Source organism: Malaya genurostris, chromosome 2, assembly GCF_030247185.1.
Source record: "Malaya genurostris strain Urasoe2022 chromosome 2, Malgen_1.1, whole genome shotgun sequence".
Classification (NCBI taxonomy): domain Eukaryota; kingdom Metazoa; phylum Arthropoda; class Insecta; order Diptera; family Culicidae; genus Malaya; species Malaya genurostris.
The window spans coordinates 338,570,996-338,596,053 of NC_080571.1; the positions used below are offsets into that span (position 1 = coordinate 338,570,996).

A 25,058-nucleotide genomic window follows, 5' to 3' on the forward strand; every position below is an offset into this window, starting at 1 on the left:
CAATAGGAGCAGGCGGGTTTTGTTTACCTGCAGCTAAAGTTGCCTTGACTCGGTGATAGCCGTTAACTCACAAGCCAGTAACACAACCTATCTGCTTGAACGCTTTTTACTGAATGTGTTTACAAAGTTAATCAGTTAATTTTAAGGACCAACCAGTTGATGTTTTCTTCCAGTCGTTGTTAAAGTTTTGAAAACGAAGATAGGAAGCGTAGTATCACTATCACTAATTAGAACAATTATAAACATCCGGAAGTGTGAAGGAAGCTTATTATTTCCAATCATGTTAAACCAGATATGTCGCTCATATTACCCACCCACTTTCTCGTACCCATGGTAAACGTCAAGACGCGAAAGCAAGCACCCCCGCCGATCGGAATTTCGGATATGACAACTCTCGAGACACCCGCGGTGGTTCTAGTTTTAAACTGATATTTATTTTAAAAAATGTTCAATTTGGCTTCCCGTTTTTTCCTTCGCCTCCGCCCAACCTAATTCGATTAGTTACTAATCGAGACTTCACCGGTCGGTCGGTCGGTCGGACCGTGGACCGCGGCTTCGCTCTGGGAAGTTTTCGTTTCCGAGACAACATAATAAACCTAAAAATTCGTTTAAGTACAATACGTGTATAAAAACTACTGTTTGAAGTATTGGATTTAATCTTGGATCGATTGTATCTCGTAAACTTGCCATAAAAACGATATCCTGTAACGTAGAGAAACAAAAAAACAACATTCGGTCTTTCTAACAGGGAGAGGAGAAGGAGGGGCTCAGTAAAAAGTACGTTTCTAAAAAAATACTGCGATTTTTTTCTGATTTTTATGCGCTGATTTTTCTCTTCTCGCTATAGAAGGATCATATTTTAAGTAGCTGTATATTTTGCTAGATGTTCACTTTCACGCTGTTTTTTTTTCGTTATTTACTCTAAAGTACTAGGGTTTTACGCAAGTATCATCACATATTTTCATTTTTCTTGGACATCTTCTTCTGTATTCGCTGTGTTCAAGTTTCCGTCCGATATTTACAAATGAAACAGAAGCTTCATAGATTCTTTTTTTTCTGTTTTGTCGCATTTTCACAAAAATCGTCGCGTCAAAAGCCGGCCAACGTTCTCCAAAAATCTTATCTATCTGTTGATCTCTTTTCTTTCGGCCTTTTGGAAGTTGCACGTTTAGAAAATAAAGGTATTGCACTCCTCGTTACAATGTTTAGAAAATTGTTCTTTTGTTATTTGTTTTTGTTATTTCTTTATTTCCATCCCTACTTCGCCTTCCCCTTTGGGTTCTCCCTTGGCTCTAAAGTTGGTTGTATATTGCAGCTATCAAAGAAATATTCTCCACCGGTCGCAAAAAACACGATTCAAAAAACGGTTGCTCCATTGTAGCATAATAGACTAATTCTGCTGGGGGTCCGCGGAACGTCACCCGGGACCGCTTGGGTATTGTGTTGTGTTGTTTTTATTTTTTTTTTTGCTTTGTTCATTACGTAATTAATTAACACTAGACTAAAAAGTTCAGTCATTTCTGTTTACTAGTTGTTCTCTTTTATATCATCGGATTTTTCGCATCTGGTGGCACTTTCACCAAAAAAAAAAAACTTTGCTTATTTTCCATTATAAAATATTCTACTCTACTGGAAAATTGTTGTAATATTTCCATCTGGTTGGTTCTCAGACAAAAAAGGCACACATTTCCCCGTCGCTTGCTTTTGCCGGATAGGCAAATGGCCAAACCAAGGAATATTGGCTCTAGTCTCCCGAGTCTCCGATTCCGTTATAAGCGCGTTATATCGATCAGGAGAACGGACTATAAACCCTTTCTGTCCTCTTGCTTCTCCGTTTGCCTCGAAACCTTTTTCAACGTGAAATCGAGCAGCCCGAAGTTTCCCCCCTCTTCCGGTTGGTGGGAGCTCAGACTTTTTATTGTATTTTTGTTTTTGTGTATGTATTTTGAGTTTAAGATTTTTGTTGTTGTTGTTGCAATGTTGAAGATCCTTCGATGACACGTTTTCTTATGCTAAACTTATGAACGAAATTATCTCAGTTATTACTTATGTACCGAATAGAATATTTGCAAGTTCAGTCGACTTTCGAGTTACGTAAACGTAATCGAGTCGCTGGAAAAAAAACTTAAACATTTCGATTAAAAAAAAGCACTGCTCAACAAAACTTGTATCAATCAACAATACAATGCTATTTTTTAATAACTCAAACTGTTGCTTTCTCTTTACTTAGAAGGGAAATTTCTATTGCTATCCTAGGGAAAATTGTTGTTGTTGTTGTTGTGTTTTTCATAAGGAATTTTAACTTACTATATGAGCTCTGCCTTACTGTGCTATAAGGAAACTTAATCGGTACTTTTAATCGGTTCGATGGACTATAGAGAAAATGAAAATCAACTCTGTTAAAGGGGCGTTTAGACGCATTCTTCTTTCTTCGTGCACGTGTTGCACGAAAAAACCGTTTTGAACGATCTTTAAAATTACATACGAGTAGTTAAATAAAACTTCTTACAAGACAATATGGAAAAAAAACTGCCGGGAAAAATAAAAATCTGTTAAATATCTGATATAAAACTACTTATAAAAAGGAATAAAATAAACTCGCTCTACTTATTAGATTAAAAGTAAAAATCACAATTCCTAGAAAGAGTTTTGATTTCGGGTTACAGCATTCAAACAGGAGAGAAGAAAAAACACACAAACAGCTTGTGCTGCCACACCCGTCGGTCGCCATGAAGATTCACTCGAAACGAACAGGAAAGAAATGGGAAAGCAGCGTCCGTGAAGGTGGCGGACAGAGCAAGAGAACTGTGTGCGTGAAGAATGCCCGCACAAAACACGTGCGGGATTGGTGATGTGAGGCGTTCCCGCGCCTACTGTGATCGCAGTGCCCCCTTTGACATCCTTCGATCGTGGAGGCACCTTTCTAAGCACTAGAATTCATGAGGCACGTTCGTCGTTCCGTTTTTCTGGTCGAAATCCTAGAGTTTCGCCCTTTTTAATGCTCACCACGGAGCAGTTCCATCAGCAGATTGAAGGACGGTTCCTCGCCTTCCTTGGGTTTGATGGTTAACATCTCTTTGCCAACCTGAAACGAAAGCTGGAAATCAGTGATTACTGTTAGAGGGCAGGCAGGCCAGTTGGCCGTAAACGTAAACGTCTAGACTTCTTCTTCAACCTACCTGACAAGTCCGCTGCAGTTCGGGAATCCGCAGCAGCAGTTCGCCAAACTTGGCCGGAGTTTCCGGATAGTGAGCTAACGTGTAGGCTTGAAGGGCCTGCAGAGCCTTCTCCTGGCTGGCTCGTACCTTTTCCGATTCCTTCAGTTCCGAGGTGTCCGACGACATCAGTACAATCACCTTCATGGCGACATATTCGTAACGATCAACGCGAAGTCGCCGTAGATGATCGGTCAGATTGAGCATTCGCTCGATGCAGGTCTACGAAACAACAACAACAATAAAAAAAAGGACTCATGTTACCGAAACTGATCAGATCCGATCAACTTGACACCGCAGCACTAACCTGCAGTCCACTATGTTTGGCCTGTTCCAGCGTGATCGACTTTCCCAGGGAAATCTTGATTTCTCCCGGAGTCGGCATCGACCGGAAGCAGCATGAAAACAGCAACAGTTCACACCAGGAGTTGATCAGCAGGCAGATCTGGTCATCGATCTTGAAAGTAAATTTGATATTATCAGCTCTAAAACCAGGGCCTTCAACAAATTAAATAATCACCGAAATGTTCTTAAACAGGGGCAAACTTTTGCACCACTTTACAATTTTGTACAGCCGATGGTCTGCAATGTTGCACAAGTTTGCGATCAGATCCGGATTACTCTCGCTGGTGATACCGGCACTGGAGAGTAGGGGGCTGGCAGCGATGGCAGCCGGAGTGACCGGTGGTGGCGGTTGGTTGAGCCTAGCCAATTCCACGGCGTTGTACTGCCACAGATGTTCGACATCCATGATTTCCTGTGTTACCAAAGAAAATCCCATTCAATAATTTTTGAATTCAGTATTCGCTAGTATTTCGAGAATCCACCTACCTGCAGTAACTGCGGAACACCGGGACGGGCATGCTCGCTTCCATTGTTCCCGGTAAGCATGCCGGCAGGACTATTCGAGTTACTTTTGACATCCTGCTGGGACTCGAGCTTGAACTGTTGCCCGACAGGACCTCCCATGTTGCCCGTAGGGAACTGGCCACTCGTTGAGAATTTCGAGTACGGAAAATTATTACCATTGTCATTACCGGACAGCGATGGACTCAAAATCGTACCGGGCAGGGTGTACGAACATTGGTACGTGGAACGACCGCCTCGAGTGCGGTCCTCGCGTATGGCTGCAAAAACAATAATAACCCGTCAAAACCATTTCCAAAGCTCTCTAAGCCGCTGCTACAAATATGTCGCTTCCGTATTACTCCCATACTGTCAAGTGGTTAGGACATCCCGCCTATAACAAATCTTACCCCTCAAACTCACACTCACCTTCCAGTTTCATTCCTTTTTGAAGGCACTTTTCGAAACGACAGGCAGGACATTTTTTCCGTGTCGCAATCGTCACCGGACAGGCGGCTCCTCTAAGGCACACATAGTTCTTCCGGTTTTGCACCGTGCGTTTGAAAAATCCTTTGCACGATTCGCACGAGAAGATTCCATAGTGGAACCCGGAGATCTTGTCACCGCAAATTGGACATGGACTGAAAACGAACGAATCGGAATTAGTGCGATTTTAGTTGGTATTGTTACGATTGGCTTACCTATTGATCAACTGCTGTCGGGAAATTCCCGGGGACGGAAGATGTTCGCTGTCAAAGACCGGTTCCTCCTGGTTGGCAAGCTTGAGAGCCTGCTCGTTGTCGATCATCGGCTTGTATAATACTGAGTGATGCAGCGGAGACCCGTTGTAGGACCCGCTGGCAAACATGTTGTGCCGTCCCTGGATTGGCGAATGTGTCGGACTGAACTCGGAACTGTACGAATAGCAGCTGCTGTACGAAGCATCACTGTTGTTGCGACTGAGCGATGGAGTATAGGCAGCATGGCGTGATGTCAACGGCGACTGGCTTGGTGAACTGTGCGTGTACACCGAATGAATGGCCGAATCAGGACTCGGATTGGCTGGAAGGAGTGTCGTTTTGGACCGGACCAAAAGCGGGGAATTGACTGCAGGTTGATTTTCTGCCAGGCCATGTTCGTACTTTAAATTGATTACGTCCGAGAGTTTCTTAGCATTAATACTACTACTAGTTGGAATGGAATTAGCATAGCTCGAAGCAACGCTTTGATTGATCAATGGAATGCCAGTTTCCGGTTTGATCATTCTAGTTGGCAGAGGAGAACTACTGCTGCTGTGATTGGCCGCCGTCAGTGCCAACGGTTCTGTGATGCCTGGTCCCGATGATTCCTCTTTAGTAACCAACAGTTGCTCTGTTTTTTCGATCGTTGCCGTCTCCGGACCAATCCCACTTGAACTGTTTTCGTTGTCAATCATCATCGCTTCCGGTTCGGACAGTTCGCCTTCCCACGACATAGGCCGGGGCAATCCCTTGCTAGCTCGACTATCTTCTCGCATGTTTACCTTAGCTGTGTTTTCAATGTTGGATAGTTCTGTATCAGACTCATCGGATTCTTCCATTTTTGGCACGGTTATTCTGATACCAACGTTCCCGAAAATCGTACTGCTGTTGACACTGGCATTCGGAGTATTACTGCTGCTATTACTACTACTACTGCTACCGGAGCTTGATCCCGCCGTCATCATTGTGGCCACGTTAGCCGGGCTCAGGCCGGTATCATTCCCACAGTTAATCGTCGTTACAGATACGTTTCCACGCGACTCGGTTGATGTCATTCTGCTACTGCTTCAATAGTTATTCTTCACGTACGCTATGACAATAATATGAATGCAGTAATCATTTCTGAAACGAGAACCAAATCAAAACAGGGTTAATGAAATAAGAAAAATCAATCCAACGGGAAAGATAGAAACTCTATCCATATTCTTATCAGACAGTCACCTTCCAACTTAGCAGCAAAAGATTTAAAGCTCAAAACCTGACTCCTACTTGCGACAGAGTCCACAGTCTTTTGTTCTTCGCAGTCAAAATTTACACCGATTCTAAACTCTAACTCTGGCACACTCACATCAGCAAATGTTTTATCCTCTCAACTATCACATTACAGTCGTTTTATGCAACTACTGCGAGCATTTATTTTTTTTTTTATCAACCAAAGCAACATTAAAGGCTAGAAAACAAGTTGCAAGTCGCACAAAACTTCACCATCCGCGTCCAACTTCACTTCCCAACACAGGTTGACCCTTCTTATTACTGTACTTTCGACTCGCTCGCTCGCTCCTTCGGCTGCAAATGAACCGAAACCAACACTATACCTCACATTCCGTCACACATATGCACGGATCAGCATCGTTCAACACACAAACCCACCACTTGTCTATACGGCGGACACCGTGCAGGTGTTGGTGCGAATGAATCAAGTAGCGTAGCGTCAATAGACACAACGACCTTCAGATATGTTGGATTTGTACGCAACGACCTTGCATGTGCGTCACCGTCAACGTCGTCGTGTAGCACACGGTGGGTTTTCCGCAGTGTGAGTGCTGCGAGCGCATCATCAATCGTTGGGTGTGTATTGGGCAAAGCAGAAAGAACGAACAAATAACAAAAGAAGAAAAAAAAACGCCGAAGCAGCACCAACACGAACGCGACAGGCTGCCCGCAAGCGACGAAACAAAGCAGTTAACCGAAGTAGGCGGCGATGGCGACGCGGATTTGCATTCGAAATCGTATTTTTTTTGTTGTTTCCTTTGGAGTTTGTGCGAGAAAAGCTCACCGCTGAATTACCTACACAAACTGGCCCGTCGGACGAGTTGCCATATTTTTTTTTATAGATTTTGCGTTCACCCATGTTCGGTGGGTTGACGAAGGGGTTTTGATTTTGTTATTTCTGAAATTGCACAAATCTTGTAATGGAAATTAAAAATATATTTCAGTTGAAGTATGGAAATTCCTACGGTAATAAATATATAAAATATACCAGAACTTCATTCAGTATTTCAAAGTTTGCATCTTAAAAGAACCAGATATAATCCAACAAAACTTGTTCGATGCCGCATGTTTAGAACCAAATGTGATATTAGTCGGAAACTCTTTTCACAACTTCAACTTTACAGTGCTTCGCACTTACATGGTGCTCCCTAGAAAAGTAATTTCAATTCAAAAGTCTTGCCCAAGCTTTGAATGAATTTAAAGTATTAGAAAAAGTTGACCCTTGTGTTTGATTTGAAGCTAATGTTTCCTACCGAGGTGAACTACATAACCAGCTGAAATTGCCCTAGCTTGTGCACACAAACTTACTTGCTTACAAATCAATTCCAAAACAAATTCCGCTTTCCACTTTCCCCCTTTCGACTTATGTCAATTGGTGAGGACATCTCTCGTCTATTTCTTTAAATTTAACCCCCTAGAATCCAAGTCCAGAATGCAGGGTCAGGAACAGAAATCCAGATCTAGGTCCAGAAATCAAATCCAGGTTCACAATTGAGGTCTACAATCCAGGCTCAGAATCTTGAATCAGAATTCATTTCAAGAATCCAGTAAAGAATTCATGCAAGGATTAGTTTCAGAATCCAAATCCTAGAAATTCAGGTCAAGAGTTCGGTATAGAATTCGGATCCAGAATCCTGCACTTAAAGCCAGGATTAAAATTCAGAATCATTTTCAGAATACAAGTCTCCAAGTCCAGAATACAAGTTTAGTTTTCAAGTTCAGAACTTAGGTATAGAATTTCATTTCAGATTCAGAATTAATATCGAACCTTAAACAAAATTTCAGGTCCATTCATCAAATTCAGAATCGAAAGCTAGGCTTGAAAGTTGGGTCCATAATTCATGTCAAAAATCCAGGACCAAAATTTAGATCAAGATCAAAATTTCGGTTCAAAATTCAGAACCAGAACCAGCCAATGTCCAGAATCCTGATTCGTGATTCAGTTTCAGAAGTCTGTAATCGAAGTAAAAAATTTAGGTTCAGAATTCAGATCCAGAATCCTGAACCAGGTCGAGCTTTCAAGTTCAGAATCCAGGTCTAGAATGGTCTAGAGGTCATGAATTTAAGTCTCCAAAATTCAGGTCCAGTACCATGATCCTGGTCCGAAATTTGGGTCCAGAATTCAGAGCCTGAATCATAGACCAAAATTTAAATCAAGACATCAGGTTCAGAATTTAAGAAAAAAAAATCAGAAGCTGATCCAGCATCCAAGTTCAAAATCCAGGTTGGTGATTCAGGTTAAGAATTTAGGTCTATAGTCTTAGTTCAGAATTCAGATCTAGAATTCCAATCCAGCCCCAGAATTAAGAACCAAATCCAGGTCCAGAGTCCAGATCCAAGTTACAGGTCCAGGTTGAGAATTCAGATTAAGGTCCTAATTCAAGTCCCCAAAACTCAGATGGAGAATCAAAGTCCTGGACTGAAATTTGGGTCCAGAGTTCAGAGTAAGAGTTTAGGAAAAAAAATCTTCATCATGAGATCAGCTTCAAAATTTCGATCAAAAATTCAGAAGTAGCCCCAGAATCAAAGTTCAGAATCCAGGTCTAAATTCCAATTCCAATTCATGAACCAAGATCAGGTCCAGAATCCTGGTCTAAATTCCAGACCCAGATTCAGAAGCAGAGGAGCAGGTTAAGATCCAGGTCAATAATAAAGGACCAAAATCAAGAAATCAGGTCCATAACTCCGGTCCAGAGCTCTGAACCAGGTTCAGACTCAGAAGCCAAGCTCAGAATTCTGAGCTGGACAACCATTGCAGGACCAAAATTCCGGACCAAATCCAGGTCAAAATTTCGAGCCCAAGATCAGAATTTGAGGCAGGTTCAGGTCCTGAGTCCTCAAATTTCAGGGCCAGTATACTAGTCCATCCAGGTTCAAAATTCAGGTCTAGAATTTAAGAATTCACGACGAAATTCAGGTTCAGGTTCTAAATTGAGTCCCCCAAAATTCAGGTTCAGAATCAAAGTCTAGGCCTGAAATTTAGGTCAGAGACCAAAATTCAGATCAAGAAATCAGAATTAGAAATTCAGGTCAAAAACTCAGAACCAAAAAAAGAGATTCAGAATTCAGGTCACAACGTCAGATCCAGATCCAGCAACGAACTCCTGAGTCCTGGTTCGTGATTCAGGTCTAGAATCTAGATCTATAATCCTGGTCCAGCTCCAGAATCCAAACTCAGAATCCACGTCTAGAATTCCAATCCAGGTCCAGGATTCAAGTCTAGGTTCCGAATCCTGTTCTGAATTCAATTCAATTCAAGTTTCCAAAACTCTGAGCTAGAAATCAGGTTCAGAAGTCCAGAATCTAAACCGGAGATCCGAGTTCAGGTCAAGAGCCCAGGTATAAAATTCAGGGCTAGAGTATCAATTCTGGTCCAGAATTCAGAATCAAGTCTACGTCCAGGAGTCTGGTTGATATTTCAGGCACAGGTTCAGAATTCAGGTATAGTATCAAGGACCAGGGGCCTGAAATTTGGGTAAGAGTAAGAATTAAGGAACAAAATTTAGATAGACATTTAAATCAGATTCAGAACTTTGGCCAAAGATTCAGAATCAGATCCAGTGTTCAAGTTCGTGATTCAGGCCCGGAATCAAAGTTCATAATCGAGGTCCAGAATCCAGCTCCACAATTCAGGTCTATAATTCAAGTTCAGAATTCAGATAAAAAAACTCAGGCCCAGGAATTCTGGACAAAAATTCTGAACAAAATCTAATCCCAGAATCCAAATCTAGAATTCCAATCCAGATTTAGAATTCAGGAGTAGGTTCGGGATCTGAATCCAAGTCGAGTTAAATGTCCACAACAGTGTTTCACATCGAAAAGCTTGAACGATCATTCGTATTCATGTCATCCAGTTATGTCTCTTACATTACCCATCCAGCTTCATTATAACAGTGTATTTAAAGAAGTTTAAATTTGAAATTGAAGGAAAGTTTAAATGTTAAAAAAACAACCTTTTAAGTGAGAAATTAAGTTGAGAAGTTTTTTCTGCGATTACATTGTATTAGAATTGGTTCAGTATAGAACTGTGTATTTCAGTAGCTCTGCAGAAGTTTTTTTTCAGGAATTAAATTTTGAATCTGAATTCAGGAAATAAGTTCTCATAGACAATTTTGTTCCAGAATTCTGAAGTTGAATTCCTGAATCTGAATGAATTCCATGTTGAACATAAAAACTGATATGTGGCTGACTACATCAAAATCGTCGTCCGAGTGCGAAAAAAGTACGTGTGTAATGTCAGAGACATAACTGGATGTCGTGAATGCGAATAAAACTGACGCGATTTCTTTACACTTTCGAATTCGAATCGATAGTTGATCGGTTGTGTGAATTGCGAAACTTTCCCCTTTTTCACTACTAAAATTTTCAACGATTTTTGACGTCGATTATCTCATTTAGGATTTCCATATTTCATTGAAAGAAACTATCAGGAGTCATTCCTGCTTTTTAGAAGGACCAAATTGTGGAATTCTCTACGATATTTAGCACAGTTCAGAACATTTATCTAGAACGATTTTCGCACAGCGAAAAGTGCACGAAGCAAATCAAATTATTTTGGATTTTCACTAAACTGATTTCTACCTTCGATTTGCAAAGAAGTAATCTTAATAGTTCTTTAGACAACATTTAGAGCCATTAGAACGGTTGATTTTATATAATGTTGTCCACTTTTCGTTTCTTGTTTTCTTTCTCTTCAATGCAAAGCACCAGCAGCTGATGTAATCGTTCTTGCTTGAACTGAAACAAACCGACACATCCGCTCGTAGTGCCAAATGATGCGAAACTGGTTTAATGCGTCTCCTAGCCTTGACGACCGGAAGGTAAATGAGAACTACGACCTGAGCGTTTGAGGTTTTTAACCACGCAGCAAAAGTAAAGAGTTTTCCGAGTTGTTTTAAAATTCTCAGAAAACTTAATTTTTGAGTTGTTTGTGAAGAGTTTTCCTCGTTGTTTTCAAAAGTTTTAGAACACTCTGTTTTTGAGTTATTTTTGGTCTTCTCACACTGTTGAAAATCTAATCACAAATTCTTGATCATATTTTCGATGGCTTGTAGAGAAAATTAAGTGGTTGGATTAAGTACAACGAGAGATATTTACGATTAAGATCTACATAATATCCGGAAGTCGCCATCTTAGAATTCAGAACCACCTCAAACATCGTTTTCCGACATCCACTCATCAAACCCGTTTCGAAAATACCCATATTGTAAGGGTTTTCAAGGAATATCAATAAACCGGAAGTCGCCATCTTGGAATTCCGAACCACATCGAACATCGTTTTCCGATTTTGTAATTTACATGGAATATATATGAGCCGGAAACGATTTTCATTGTATGAAAAAACCTCTTTTTACGAAGTAGGTTCGTAAAAAAAGTTTACGTTATTTGGAATTTTCAACGTAAAAAAAAGATTTGGGATTTTTGTCGTAAAAAGAGTTACGTAAAAAGAGGTAACGTAAAAAAAAGTTTACGTAAACAGAGGTTCGGGTGTACAATTTTGTTGCAAATATTCATAAACTGCAATATCCACATTTAATTTCACAGAGCATGACATGACTCGGTTGATAAAACATGGTCATTTTAATTAATCTATATATAGTATTAGTGAACAACAGAATGAATAGTTAAACAATAAAATAATGAACTAATGAAATATAACCTTTAGATAAAGTTCTCTCTTTGAGACATATTCTCTTGCTATTCACCAACTCGTTCTTTCGCAACAGATAAACAATAAGCACTGGATTCTTGTTACTGTAGAACTGAGCATTCACTAAATTGTTTTCACTGTTACACAATTTCCTATACAGTTTTGCTGTAATTTTGTTTCGAAATTAACTTCTATATTGAATATCACACAACAAAGCACGTTCTACTATTCTATCACTAAAACTTTGCCCAAAATTGGCATCAATTTCTGGCAACACTGTGATTACTTGTTATAAATCAAAGCGAACGCACACTCTTCAAAAGGCAACGAAAACACTCATACCACCATCGGAAGCCGACAACAAGGCATTGAGGAAATGTCGAAGCACAAACAACAGACCCCTCAAATCTACCACCTTGAAACTGTTTGAAGGGTTTCTTTCTTGCCGTTCGGCAAACAAACAAACAACGGAAAGAAAAACAGACGAACATTCACAATGAAATCTCAGAGCTAAGATGCTCATAATGATGCACCACTGACCTGCCGATGTGCACTATATTCTGCAGAAATGCAGAACCGTCCAGCGGAACGTAACGCGAACCGCAACGAGAGTTAACTACCTTTCACAAGAACATGTGGTTTCGCACTATGGCGAACGTTGACATCCGATACCCGATAATCCAAGTGAGCGGCGTTCGCCGAACAGCACGCATGTGTGTCACTCTCGTGGGGTGTCCCCCATACAAACCGTCAATACCGCGATTTTGATCCAAGCCTGCTGCGACGGGGTGTGAAAACTTCATCGTCATACACGCGGTGGTGTTGATACATTCATCGTTTTCGACATTTTGCCTCAATCGGAACAAGGCCGCAGTTAGATAATGAAATGATGCGTTTTTTTCTCGATTTGACCGCCCATGCACCCACCATCGCCGTTCTACAGGGCCAACACCAAATGAAAGAGTGGAAAGCTGTAACGCATATAAAAAGCGACCACCAGGCGAACCACGTTGCGGTTATCGGTTTGGTTTGCGTGGTCAGCGTACCAAACGGTGAGGAGCCCACCGGGGAAAGGTCGTCGATGCGCGAACGGACATCATACTGATGATGATGGCGGACGGGCAACGCTTCTACTAGCCAACGAACAACTAGTTTTTGTTGTCGTGATGACGGCGACGGCGGCGATGATGGCAACGAAGATAGACAACGAGGGTGGTGGCGGTGGTGATGACGAAGTTTGGAAACCGTTAATCGGCCGAACACAGAGCGCTATAATAGCGCAGTGTTTTCGCGCGGTTCGAGACCAACCGGCAGACAGGCAGAAGGAAATAGAATTGGACGAACGATGGGGATACGGCCGATGATGACCGATTTGGGGCTGAAGAAGCCGGGTAGGTCGTTCACTAGCGGAAGGCATGGGCGATTTGAGCGGATACTGTGGGCCCAGTCTTATGGTTTTATGGAATATGCTTGAAAAATAGATTATGATATATCTGCACATGAACAAACAACTTGCGCTTCCATCAACTGGAATACAAATGATTTCGATCATTTTTAGCTTGCACAAATAAAAGTACCGCTCAATACTGCAATCAAACAAGCTACCTATGCGCCTCCATTGCTACCTTTCTAAGCTTCATTATCTCGAAGATGATTGAATCGATTTGGATAATTTTCACACGATTTATTCTAAGTGTGTAGTTTGGGATATACAATTTACATTTTAAATTGAGTGTACGCTTCCTGTGCATAAATAAATCCATTCTGGAAGAATTTCTCACGGAACTCTTCCTGGTCTCATAACAATATTAATAAAGACTGTCCCAGAGAGTATGGACGCAACCAAAAACCGCTGCCATTTCGCAATGGTTCAGAATCTGTCAATTTTTATGGCTGCGTCCTGTTGTTTACACTCTTCTCTAACCTCTTGTGCAGTTGTTTATTCGTTTTCATTCGTTTGTTTCGAAATGCGTGGACTTTCGGCAGAACAACGTCGAAAAATTATGTTCAAATGATGCACAAAACGCGGACTGTCACTGAGAAAGATAGCAAAAATGGAAGGAGTAAGAAAAAAAGCCGTGCGAAATGCAATCAGGAAGTTCGGTGAGGATAACACCTTTGAGGATAAACCGAAAACGGATCGAAAAAATGGTCCTGCTAACCCTCAGTTGGATAAACGTATACCGAAGGCGTTCGAGCAAAAGAAGGAGGTTTCAGTTCGGGATGTGCCAAAAAAGTGGGCACTTCGAAGTCAAATGTTCTTCGAGCTAAAGAACGTTTGAATCTTCGAACCTATAAGAAGCAGAAACGACCAAAACGTAGTCCGAAACAAGAAGCATCGATCAGGCCGAGGGTTCGAAAGCTGTACAAAACGATTTTTCCTGAAAATTTGAACTGCACAATCATGGATGACGAAACCTACGTGAGACTCGGTTACAAATCCTTGCCGTGACCACAATATTATACGGTGAGAGAAGGGCAAGTGTTAAACCAGTCCGAGACATCGATTGAAGTCGAAAAATTTGATAAGAAAGCTATGGTCTGGCAAGCAATTTGTAGCTGCGGTAAGATTTCGAAACCCTGCTTCAATGAACAGCGAAATATACATCAAGGAATGTTTACAAAAACGACTTCTACCCATGATTCGAAGCCACAAGGATCTTGTTGTCTTCTGGCGAGATCTTGCTTCTTGCCACTACTCGAAATCAACGGTAGAATGGTATACTACCAAAAATGTTACTTTCGTCCCAAAAGACCACCAAATTGTCCACAACTTCGACCAATCTTAGGAAACATGTCTCGGCAGCCGAAACCATTCAACAGTTCGAAAAAGATTGGAAAAAAGGGTTCAAAACTTGTCGCCAAGAAGTCTGTACGGAATTTAATGAGGAACGTTCGCAAGAAGGTGCGCCAGCTAGTCTACAATGGCTAAGTAGCAAATGTTGAGAATAATATTCTGTTGTTGTAGTTTAATATTATCAGTATATCGAATAAAATTTGAATATCTAACACTTGTGAATTATTTACAGCGAAATCAAAGTGCGTCCATACTTTCTGGGACAGTCTTTAGTGCCATGGAACAACAAATTACACTACCTTTGGTACAGTTGATAAGTCTACCTCATTCACATCTCGCATTTACTGGCACTAGAACAATAAAAATTTAAGTTTTATTCGAAGCTAGACTGATATCACGGCACATTTTCCTTTACGAACTTATGGACTAATCCTGGAGTCGAGATTCACATAATCCAAATACTACCCTCTGTATTTCAAGATATTACGTATAGAAAAGTAATCTAATGAACAAAGCTAATGAAAGTCATTTTCATTGACTTGAAATAGACGAAAATGACAAGAAATAAATGTCACTCTCAGCTCTGATTGCAAATTATGAGAACGAGATCCACTAATTTTATGTTAATAATAAAAAATGCACATGAATAAAATAAATCCCAGCGGACTTTGTATCATAACTAAATTTGTATTTCTAGTATAATATTTGCCAGTATATATTCGTTTTTTTTTGTTTTCCGCTGAGACTAGTTGCGTCCACTACCGAGGGGCTCCAAATTGAAGCAGAACAGTAGTTTCAAAATTGAGTTCTTTCAGTCGTTTTCAGTTTTCAGTGAAAATCGTATACTGTGCAATATCAATATTCAACCGAAGTCTCGAGAATCGATAATGACAGAAAACGATACATAAAAGGCGGGTGGGTAATGTCAGAGACATAACTGGATGTCGTGAATTTCACACAGCGAAAAGTGCAAAAATCAAATCATACAATTCTAGATTTGCACTAAACTGAGGATATTTCCCTTCGATTTGTGAGCAAGAAATCCTTAGAGCCATTAGAACGGCTGATTTTGTGTGATGCTCTCCACCGTTGTCCTCTTTTCGTTGTTTTTTCACCAATGCAAACGACTAGCAGCTGTGATGTAATCGCTCTTGTCGGAAGCGAAAGTAGCTTTGCAAACGACACACAATACATCTGCTCGCAGTGGCGATAGAATCCAAACTGATCCAATTTTTGTTGAGAGGTTTGTTTTTACCTGATTTCGTTTGTAGCTTTTTCACTAATGGGCGGTCCTAACGGCTATAAAAATAGAGCATATAGAATTTTAATTTCGATTATTTCATTTCGGATTTGCATTTCGTTGAAAGAAACTATCCGGATGCTGTACGGGATTCATTCCGGCCTTTCAGAAAAACCAAATTGTGGAACTCACTACGATTTTAAACACTGTTCGGAACATTTTCCTCGAACAATTTGTTGTACAGCAGCAGATATTTTGTTCTCTTCCTCAGAACGCGTTCTGATTGGCTGGTGTTGACATGGGTCAAATGAGACTGGTTTTTCAATACTTCAATGCTGTTGCTATACACGTTTAAGTTGAAAAATTTCGATTCTATTGGTAGTTAGATTATATAAATCCTTTCACAGATCACTGAGCTATGAACTTTAAAAATACGAAAAAGGTAAACGCGTCTTATGAATTATCATCTTTGATACTCGTTTATACCAAACATTTCAGAAAGTTTAATTTTGAATTATTTGAGATTATGTCACACAACTGAAAATTTTATCATAAAATTGTGATCATATTTCCAATGGCGTGTAGCAAAAATTATGTTGATTCGTTAGATAAAACAAGAAATATTCACGATCAAAAACTTTCCACTCTTTCAAAGGGTAAATTTTGAAAAGGCCCCCTAATTAAAGTAAGTCGTATTCACGACAAAAATTTTTACCTGTTAGCGCTCTAATCTACAACTTAAATACTACAATATCTACTATATTAGTATAGTAGAGTAGTCTTCGTTTCCAAAGAGGTTCTGGGATGTAATTACTTTAATATGATAAATTTTATAACCAAACTTCACAGATTTTCATCATATGTAAAAAAGAATTCGACTGATTCTTCCCGCGGACGACATTGTGTTTTCGTCTGGTCGAAGGGGAGACGAGCGAAGGTGGCATTGATACTTTCTTTTGTTGCAGTGAGAGACGACAATGCTTCGTCTCTCTCTGCGTTTGTTTTGGATGTGATCATTTACGAATGAGACAGCCATAAGAAACAAATACGTGACCATTTTTTTGGCTCTGCTAGTGGACTTTTGAACATCAAATGCGCAATTTTTGTGAATGCAAAACATCATTGAGAAATTATTCTATATTGAGAATTTTTACTGATAAATTTTTAGTTGGAAAATTGCATGACAGCATTAAAACGGAGAGATTTTTGAGGAAGTCTTAGCGGTAATACGGTTATGTACGGAATATCATCTCAATAGCGTGAACAGGCTAGCTCAATTACATCGAGAGTCGATTCACCAAGAGTCATTTCACTGACAGTCTAAAACGCCGTTGAACTGCATTCCAGAGAAAATGTCATTTTACCGAAAACGTAATTCCACTTAAAACACCATTTCCCCGAAAACGCAATATCGCCGAAAAAGCAATTTCGCCGAAAATGTCATTTCGCCGAAGGCCATTTCGCCGAAGGCCATTTCGCCGAACTCTACTTCGCCGAAGGCTATTTCACCGAAGGCTATTTCACCGATATTTTGTCCCTTCCGGTATGCTTCTCGTTTGCAGAGATGAAAAGTCAAAACTTCATGAGAGTTTCAAGTAACATAACCCTAAATAAATAAATACCTAGCAGGTAGACAATGTTTCAAAATATCTCACCTGAACAAGTTCAACAATATCCAGTAATGCTACATTTCTGTGTGTGTGTGTGTGAAGGTCTGTAAAAGAAAAAAAAATGACACATGATTAGTTAGTTGCACTCTCGTTTTATTCTGGAGAAAAGAAATTCTAAACAATTATAATAATTAAATTCATGATTCAGTTCAATGTAAGTTTATGGCAGTTTATACCCAAAAAAAATCTTGACAGCATGTTCTAGTGATGTTTTTGAAAATATAAGTAATATGAGAAACGTATCATTACACCACTAGGTGGAATAAAAAAGGGCTTTTCCATTGAAATTATTGTAATTCGTAAGGAACATTTGACAAAAGAGAGTAACTCTTTTGTCCTTTATTAATTTGTGTGCTAGAATAAATGTGTCGTGAACTCGTAGTCGTACAATTCTGGAAGTAAAGAAATGAAACCTTGAAAAATTCACACAAAATATCAACTTATGAGAACGATTTTGGACATTCAGAAGTGTGAAGTTTTATTCGTATTCACGTCATCCAGTTATGACTCTTACATTACCCACCACCCAAGCAAAGTCTTGGCATTACATTCCTTTTGTGAAATTTGGACTGCCTGTTTCAGCAGTCTTCGCAGTCGATTCAGCTGAGCGCGTACAGAACCATTGCATGGCTAGTACTTCGATCCTACTGATACTAAAAGGCCCTTCCAGGTCGGGACTCGAACATACGACAATTAGCTTGTGAGACCAGCGCCCTATACATTGAACCACCAAGCCGGGCTGATTACCCACCCACTTTTGTCCTCGATTCATTTATGCATAGCAGTTCAAATTAGACAGCTTGGGCTATTCGAAGGTTCTTCCTAAATCGCATACCAATGAGAAAACCTGAGAGTTAACTTAAAAACACAGTCTTATTCATTGAATAATCAGTGCGCTTCAATTCAGTTTTACATCGACGGTGGTTTTCAATCACAATTTTAGTTGAACTGATGTCTATACCATACTTTCATGTCGTGTAAAAATCTTTTTTTCTTCTGTGTATATTTTAATAAGACTAGTAAAGTTTAAGACATTCAACTTTAATGGAAACTTGCAGTAAACGCATCATTCCGGAATCTAGTATTTGCTTGTAAGGTGCCTGGAAATGAATTCTCAAGCTTTAAAATCAAAAGATTTAGATTGAATTTAAATATTGAGAGTACAAATTAGTTCGATCCATTTTCAAAAAATGACTCTGGCTGAAATGAATATTGAACCGTAACAGCTGATGCCGATAGTTTCAAAAGGTTAGCGATTGTCATTAATATTCAGTTCATATTGCTTCGAGTTTTTTTTTAAAGTGTTTAATTATGATCAATTTTGTGTTACCTAAGCAGTATTTGCGGCAAGTTTTAGTTTTCTGTTTTAATTGGAAGAAAAGTGCAGCTGAAGCACATCAAATGCTTGCGGATGTTTATGGTGATAATGCTCCAGCTGATAAATCATGTAAGGAATGGTTTCGACGATTCAAGAATGGAAATTTGCAATTCAATTCACAAAAAAAAAATCGAAAACAAACAGTTGGAGGCAGTGCAATAAAGACGATCTCTCTACTTCAGTAAACTTCACACTCTGACAGACACACAACGTTCGCTGCTGACGTACCGAACGCGCAGCATTCAATTCTCCAATCGATTCTCTTCAAAACAAAGCTCAGTTTAACCACCGTCAGCTGATCTCTTAAAGTAACAAAGTATCTCTTTCAATAATGTGAGAGCGGCCGTCAAATGAGGTTCGTGTAATAATTCGAATTGGTTCAAGATAATAAATGAAAGGCAAACCATATAACTGAAATATCAATTACAGAATACACATAAATTAATAGTTTCCGTCTTCAGATTTCATGTTTAATACTTTACTCCATTCGTATCTCTATTCATTCGAACTTGCTCACTACCAACAGCGAAGACAATGAAGCAGCTAGACTACTTGGCACTTGAAACTGATCTAGCAAAACTTCAAATGACTAGGTACGATTATTCAACTGACGGTGAACTCTGGGAGCTTCACTTGAAAATGGAAGCTCAAGTCAAATGAATTTGTATCGATATGCTGATGGTCAGTGGCCAGAAATTTAATTTTCATCTGATATTATTCGATTGAAACTGAAATTTTACCGCACTCGTTCGAGGCATTATTCGATGAAGATCCGAGTCAAAGGTAAGATGAGCTGGCAGAATCACTGGAAGTGACTCAACAAGCAGTTTCTGTACGATTGAAATCCATGGGAATGATTCAACGGCAAGGCAGTTGGGTGCCTTATGAAACTGAAACCGAGAGACATTGAAAGGAAAAAATACTACGCTATTTCCGGTCAATTGTTGCCATCGACCTTAACATCAAATCCAAAACGCTCAAGTGGGACATTTTGTCGCACCCCGCAGTATTCTCCTGACATTGCTCCTTCGGATTACTGGTTGTTCCGACGGATGCAGCTCGATCTGGCAGGTCGTCGGTTTACCTTTTTCGCAGAAATCGAAAATTGACTTCAAACTTGAATCACCTCAAAAGACGAAACATTTTTTCGAGATAGTATTCGAAAATTACCTGAAAGGTGGTAAAAAGTAGTAACTAGCGATGGACGACACTTTGATTGATCTTCAAACTGTTTTATTTTGAAATAAATGCATTTTTGAACTAAAAAAAAACAGACCAAATTAATTTGTGCTTTCAATATAACTATTTTCCGGTTATTGATAATTCGAGAAGTTTACACGAACTGAAATTTTTATTTGAACTAAAACTCTCCTAATTGATTCATTGATTGTTTTGATAGTCCAATCCGTAGATTGTTGTTTTCACCCACGGATCCGCAGATCCGGAAAATTTCTCGAAATTCGTAGATCTACACATATTTCCGTACAATTAGACAATTGCGGTAATTTGAAGGGTCAAACATATAATAATGTTTTAAACAGAATAACAGAAACAAACATTAAGAATTGATTTAATCTAAATTTCCATCACGTGTCCTAGTAATTGTTTACACAGTAAGTACACCTGTTTAATTTCTGGTGAATTTGTATGAAAATGGTTTCAGCAAGTTACTACTTCCCTTTTGTATATTCTATCATTCAAACACTTTGTATGAAATCTTAATTTTCCGACTGAGTATTGTAAAATTGGCGAAAGAATTATAATAGCAACGTAGCGATCAGAAGAGGAAGTTAAACAAAGAAGTACTGGCACTTGCTGAAATAGCCTTCTGAATAAATCATCAGAGTTTGTTCTGTTCATATTCCAATGATTCACAAATTGTGTGTGTTTTCAGGTAATGGAATTGTGGATCGTTGAGGAACATTGATAAATTTTTACCAGATTTTCACAATTAAATCTGATAAAATTTCAATGAGATAAATTATGTTTAGAAAATTATTTTAATCTATTTATTCAAATGATGATATTTCAATAACAAGTTTTTATGCATTCAATATGAAAAATATTCTGCATGAGAATTGAATGTAAAATCCGTTAAAATTGAAGCATTCTAATCAGTTTATGTGTACCTGTCTGACAGTTCGACTCTAAGAGTCAAGCCATTTGATTATGAAGTGTCATATATTTATAATCAACTAGCTGGCCCGTCGAACTTCGTCTCGCCTGAAATTATTTTTTTAAATTTGTGTTTTCGGACAGCATAGTTGTCAAACGTTAATGTTTCTTTCCATTATTTTACTGATTACTTGGCTTACAATAAACGAATTACGACAAATTCATATCCAACACATTAACTACGTCCCGAAGAAGAAATATTATCAAGAATTATTGTGGATATGTTCAATACTTTTGTTACGCAAAAACTAAACAAATGCACCAATTGCCATCTCATCCTTCGAGTCAGTGTATTGAACAGAGATTGTAGATCTCTCTCAAACTAAAGATTTGACATGTGGGATGATGGATTGGATTGAATCATATCTGACTGGTCGTAGTATGACCGTGAAAATTGGCGACTGCGTTACTCCATCATTCATCGTGAGCTCTGGCATTCCTCAGGGAAGCCATCTAGGACCATTCATATTTCTGCTATATCTAAATGATCTAAATTTCGCATTGCAATGCATGAAGCTATCATTCGCCTACGATTTCAAGCTGTTTCATCTCATCAAATATCTGAAAGACTCAAACTTCGTATTTTTTAACTGGTGCAACGTCAACAGAATGGTTATGAATGCCTCTAAATGCTCCGTTATCTCCTTCTCTCGCAAACGAACCACGATCATGATTACACTATTTCGCAAGCTGCACTAAAACGGGAGACATCAATTAAGGATCTAGGAGTGTTATTGGATTCAAAACTTAGTTTCAAAGATCACATAGAATATACCCTCTCTAAAGCATTAAAGATGCTAGGATTCATCTTTCGCATCTCAAAAAATTTCAATAACATATACTGCCTGAAATCGTTATATTGCGCTCTAGTTCGCGAGTATGCTGTTGTTGTTTGGGCACCATATTACCAAACAGATAAGCTACGCATTGAAACTGTTCAGTGCAAGTTTATTCGTTTTGCTTTGCGTCGCCTGGAGAGATCCATTTAATCTTCCAAGCTACGAAAATCGTTGTAGACATACACTTCGATTTGCTATCTGTCCGCCGTGATACACAAAAAGCTGTTTTCGTCGCGGACCTAATCCAATCTCGTATTAATTGTGCAGATCTCCTACAACAGCAAAGTTTTGACATTCTTCGGCGCAATTTGCGGTTTAATCCCTTTCTCAGAATTCCTCGTGCTAGAACTAACTAAGGGTTCATTGAACCGTTTTCAAGTATATGTCGCGTATTCAATACTTGCTCTGATGGATTTAATTTCAATTTATCTCGTAACGCCATTCTCCAAATCTTTTCCCGCTAGTTTTATTAGGATAATTAGTCAATATGAATAGTTGTTAGTTAGCTTTGTAGTTTAAATAAGGGTAATTAAAGATTCCGTTATGTATCATTTGGTCAAATGTTATTTGTCGATACGAAAGATGAGAAGGTTTTATGCCTGCTGGAGAAGGAGAACCAAAATCTCAGCTCCAGCAGGCTTTTCCCTTGCTCCTAAATAAACAAATAAATAAATTAACAGATGGATGAAAAAGAGATGACCAAGATAAATACTTTAAATTGACCCCACAAATTTCCAAAAGCAGCCCTCGGGGATTGTTGTTTATCATTGAATATTAAGACTTATTTGTACTGAAGACGTTTAAAATTTAATAGCAAATCCTTAGGGATTATCGAAAGTAATAAACTAATTTTGAACGGTTGTCCATAACCTACTTCACCGCTAGTGATATTACTTAGCCGTGTTGGATGAATGTTCGTAGCAGGATAATGACAGGATCAATTTTAGATTAACGAATTAGCGATAAAATGAAAAATACTTGGACATTCGAAATTTCAAATTACCCTTTTATTAATTATTGTGTCCATTAACTTTGACATGAACGCTGGATTCGTTCAAGAATTGTATCAAAAGGCCTCTCATTCGTCGAGCCACCACATCGGTTTGCTTAGTATTCAGTCCTGAGAATCAATATTCTGTTCTAGCGGAGTGAACATGAGGTGTGATTATACCAGTATTTTTCTTATCGTTAAAGCCAATGTATAAAACAGCAGATCTCACAACTAATGGTTCTTACATGCCACGATTTCTCCTTCAGATATGATATTCACGATTCCCATATGGTAATTCGTCAAATAATCCAAAATTCGGAAAATGAAATGATTTTACTTAAGCAGCTTACAAATGTCATGAATACCATCTGTTTTGAAGTAAACCACTCTTGAAAACTCACCCGAATCGGCTGAACAAACTTCAGCATGTTAAATGCAAGGAAAATATTTTCATCTGAACTCATTATTTCAACAGCAGAATCCTATCATTGATACGTAAAAATATCGTTACATAATTTTATTTGTTCAACTCACGCCCAGGATGGCCAACATAATTCATCTAACTTCATCTACTGGTAAATGACATTAGAACTTGTGCTTCTGTTTACGGTATAGCTAAAACAGTCATTTGGCAAGTAATGATTTTGATACCCTATTAAGCACGTGTTTCCGAATGACGAATCAATCATGCATGTAAAATCTCCACCCAAATCTACTCGTTGCGCGTCAAAAGATTCTTTCAACGATCTAGTATTCCTTTCTTCGACGGCCAAACACTTATGCAACTCGTTATGCGCCAAACACCTATCGATGATCTAGCAATCATTGGCGACTTTTTCAGTGGAAAATTCCATTGTCCATACAAAATAACTTTATTGGTTTTTCCCACTTTTCCGGTAAGTTTTCCTAATTTTTTTGATGTACGAACCCGGTGGGGGTAAAAACTGATCAAACAAAAAAAAAGCATCTCAATCCGTCCATCCGTTCCTACGTGATGCGATTACAAAGAATGATCTCTGCATTTTTATATATATAGATGTGCTGTTTGGCAGATGGAATGAAATGGAATTTCACTTGAATTGAATTCGAAGTGTTTTGCACTTGCAATTGAAGTGTCGAAGCAACGTGTCGATTTTTATCAGTGTAGATGGTATTGGTTTTGTGTTTACCTGGCTTCTTTTTCCAGAAAAATGTTTCTCTTCATATTTCGGTTGCTCCCTGTTATAAATAATACATTCCTCGCGATCACTGTTGCCAGTAGAGATATTTATTCATTCTGAAAAGCTTCTCCCCTTATAACATGCGATTATTTATCATTTGAAAACACTTAGACAAATGTTATATCAGTAAAAAATATAGCTCCGCATTCTTTTTGATCAGATGCTTGTTTTGAAGAAAACGTTTAGTTGAAACAGTTTAATAAAATTTCTAAAACACATTTTTGGGTAGTTAATTTTTTCAGCTTTATTAACTAAAGTAGCCAAAACTACTAACAAATAGAAGTATCCAAAGATTTGGTGCTATTCTTGAGTACAACTAACATGATCAATATTCTCGTCCATATCACACTTCGTGATTTCAGGTTTTCCCTTTGTATCATCCAGTGATTGTTAAATGTACTCGTATATTTTCCCCCATTGACAGGACTTAAAAATAAATTGAACTTAAATCCATGATTAAAATTAATATTTTTGAAAAGATGATCCGAAAAACAAAATATGCAATATCAAACTACACACTTAAAAAAACCCTGTGATTTTACATCTTATTAGCGTCGCAGTTCACGCAAATTTACGTGTAATAACATTTAATATTATGTCTAAATCTCCATGACATAAAATAAAAAAGAAAGAATACTGATAGCAACCGTCGTGGCTAGAACCGACAATCATTGGATCGCAAGTACGTCTGTTAATCGACTGAGCCACAGAAGCATGCATCTGCTTGGTTGGTAAAAGGCGCATTTGAATTCATACAGTCACACCTGCTAGCAGAACGCAAGTTACAGTCGAAACCAGTAAAATTCAAGCTCATCTAACATTTAGTCATTACAAATAAAATTTTCCGTCATTTGACAAATTAGGTCTTTATGAATTACATCGTATGAGAGAGTGTACATTGTTACCGACGATACTGACAACATTTCTGTATAAAATGTTCATGTCGACCTAAGTAACAATGAGATATTCTCTTTGTTTACTTTCTCTTTCGATTATTGCGAAATATTCCTGCTTTTTTCGGCCAT

General features: G+C 38.8%; 1 protein-coding gene across 2 annotated transcripts in view; it reads right to left on the bottom strand.

The window, feature by feature from the left end:
* Positions 1-412: 412 nt before the first annotated feature.
* LOC131431743 (nuclear hormone receptor FTZ-F1 beta) overlaps positions 413-25,058 on the bottom strand; it is a 110,198-nt gene continuing 85,552 nt past the window's right edge. The window contains exons 2-9 of one of the 2 annotated variants that reach the window (XM_058597615.1): positions 17,416-17,474; positions 4,763-5,923; positions 4,491-4,702; positions 4,047-4,342; positions 3,736-3,972; positions 3,523-3,672; positions 3,180-3,437; positions 413-3,085 (exon numbers count right to left, since the gene is read on the bottom strand). In XM_058597615.1, coding sequence (XP_058453598.1) covers positions 2,996-3,085; positions 3,180-3,437; positions 3,523-3,672; positions 3,736-3,972; positions 4,047-4,342; positions 4,491-4,702; positions 4,763-5,856 — 2,337 coding nt within the window. In that variant the 5' untranslated portion in view covers positions 5,857-5,923; positions 17,416-17,474 and the 3' untranslated portion in view covers positions 413-2,995. Of the gene's footprint in view, positions 3,098-3,179; positions 3,438-3,522; positions 3,673-3,735; positions 3,973-4,046; positions 4,343-4,490; positions 4,703-4,762; positions 5,924-17,415; positions 17,475-25,058 lie in introns of both variants that reach the window. The other variant, XM_058597614.1, reaches the window with a different exon arrangement.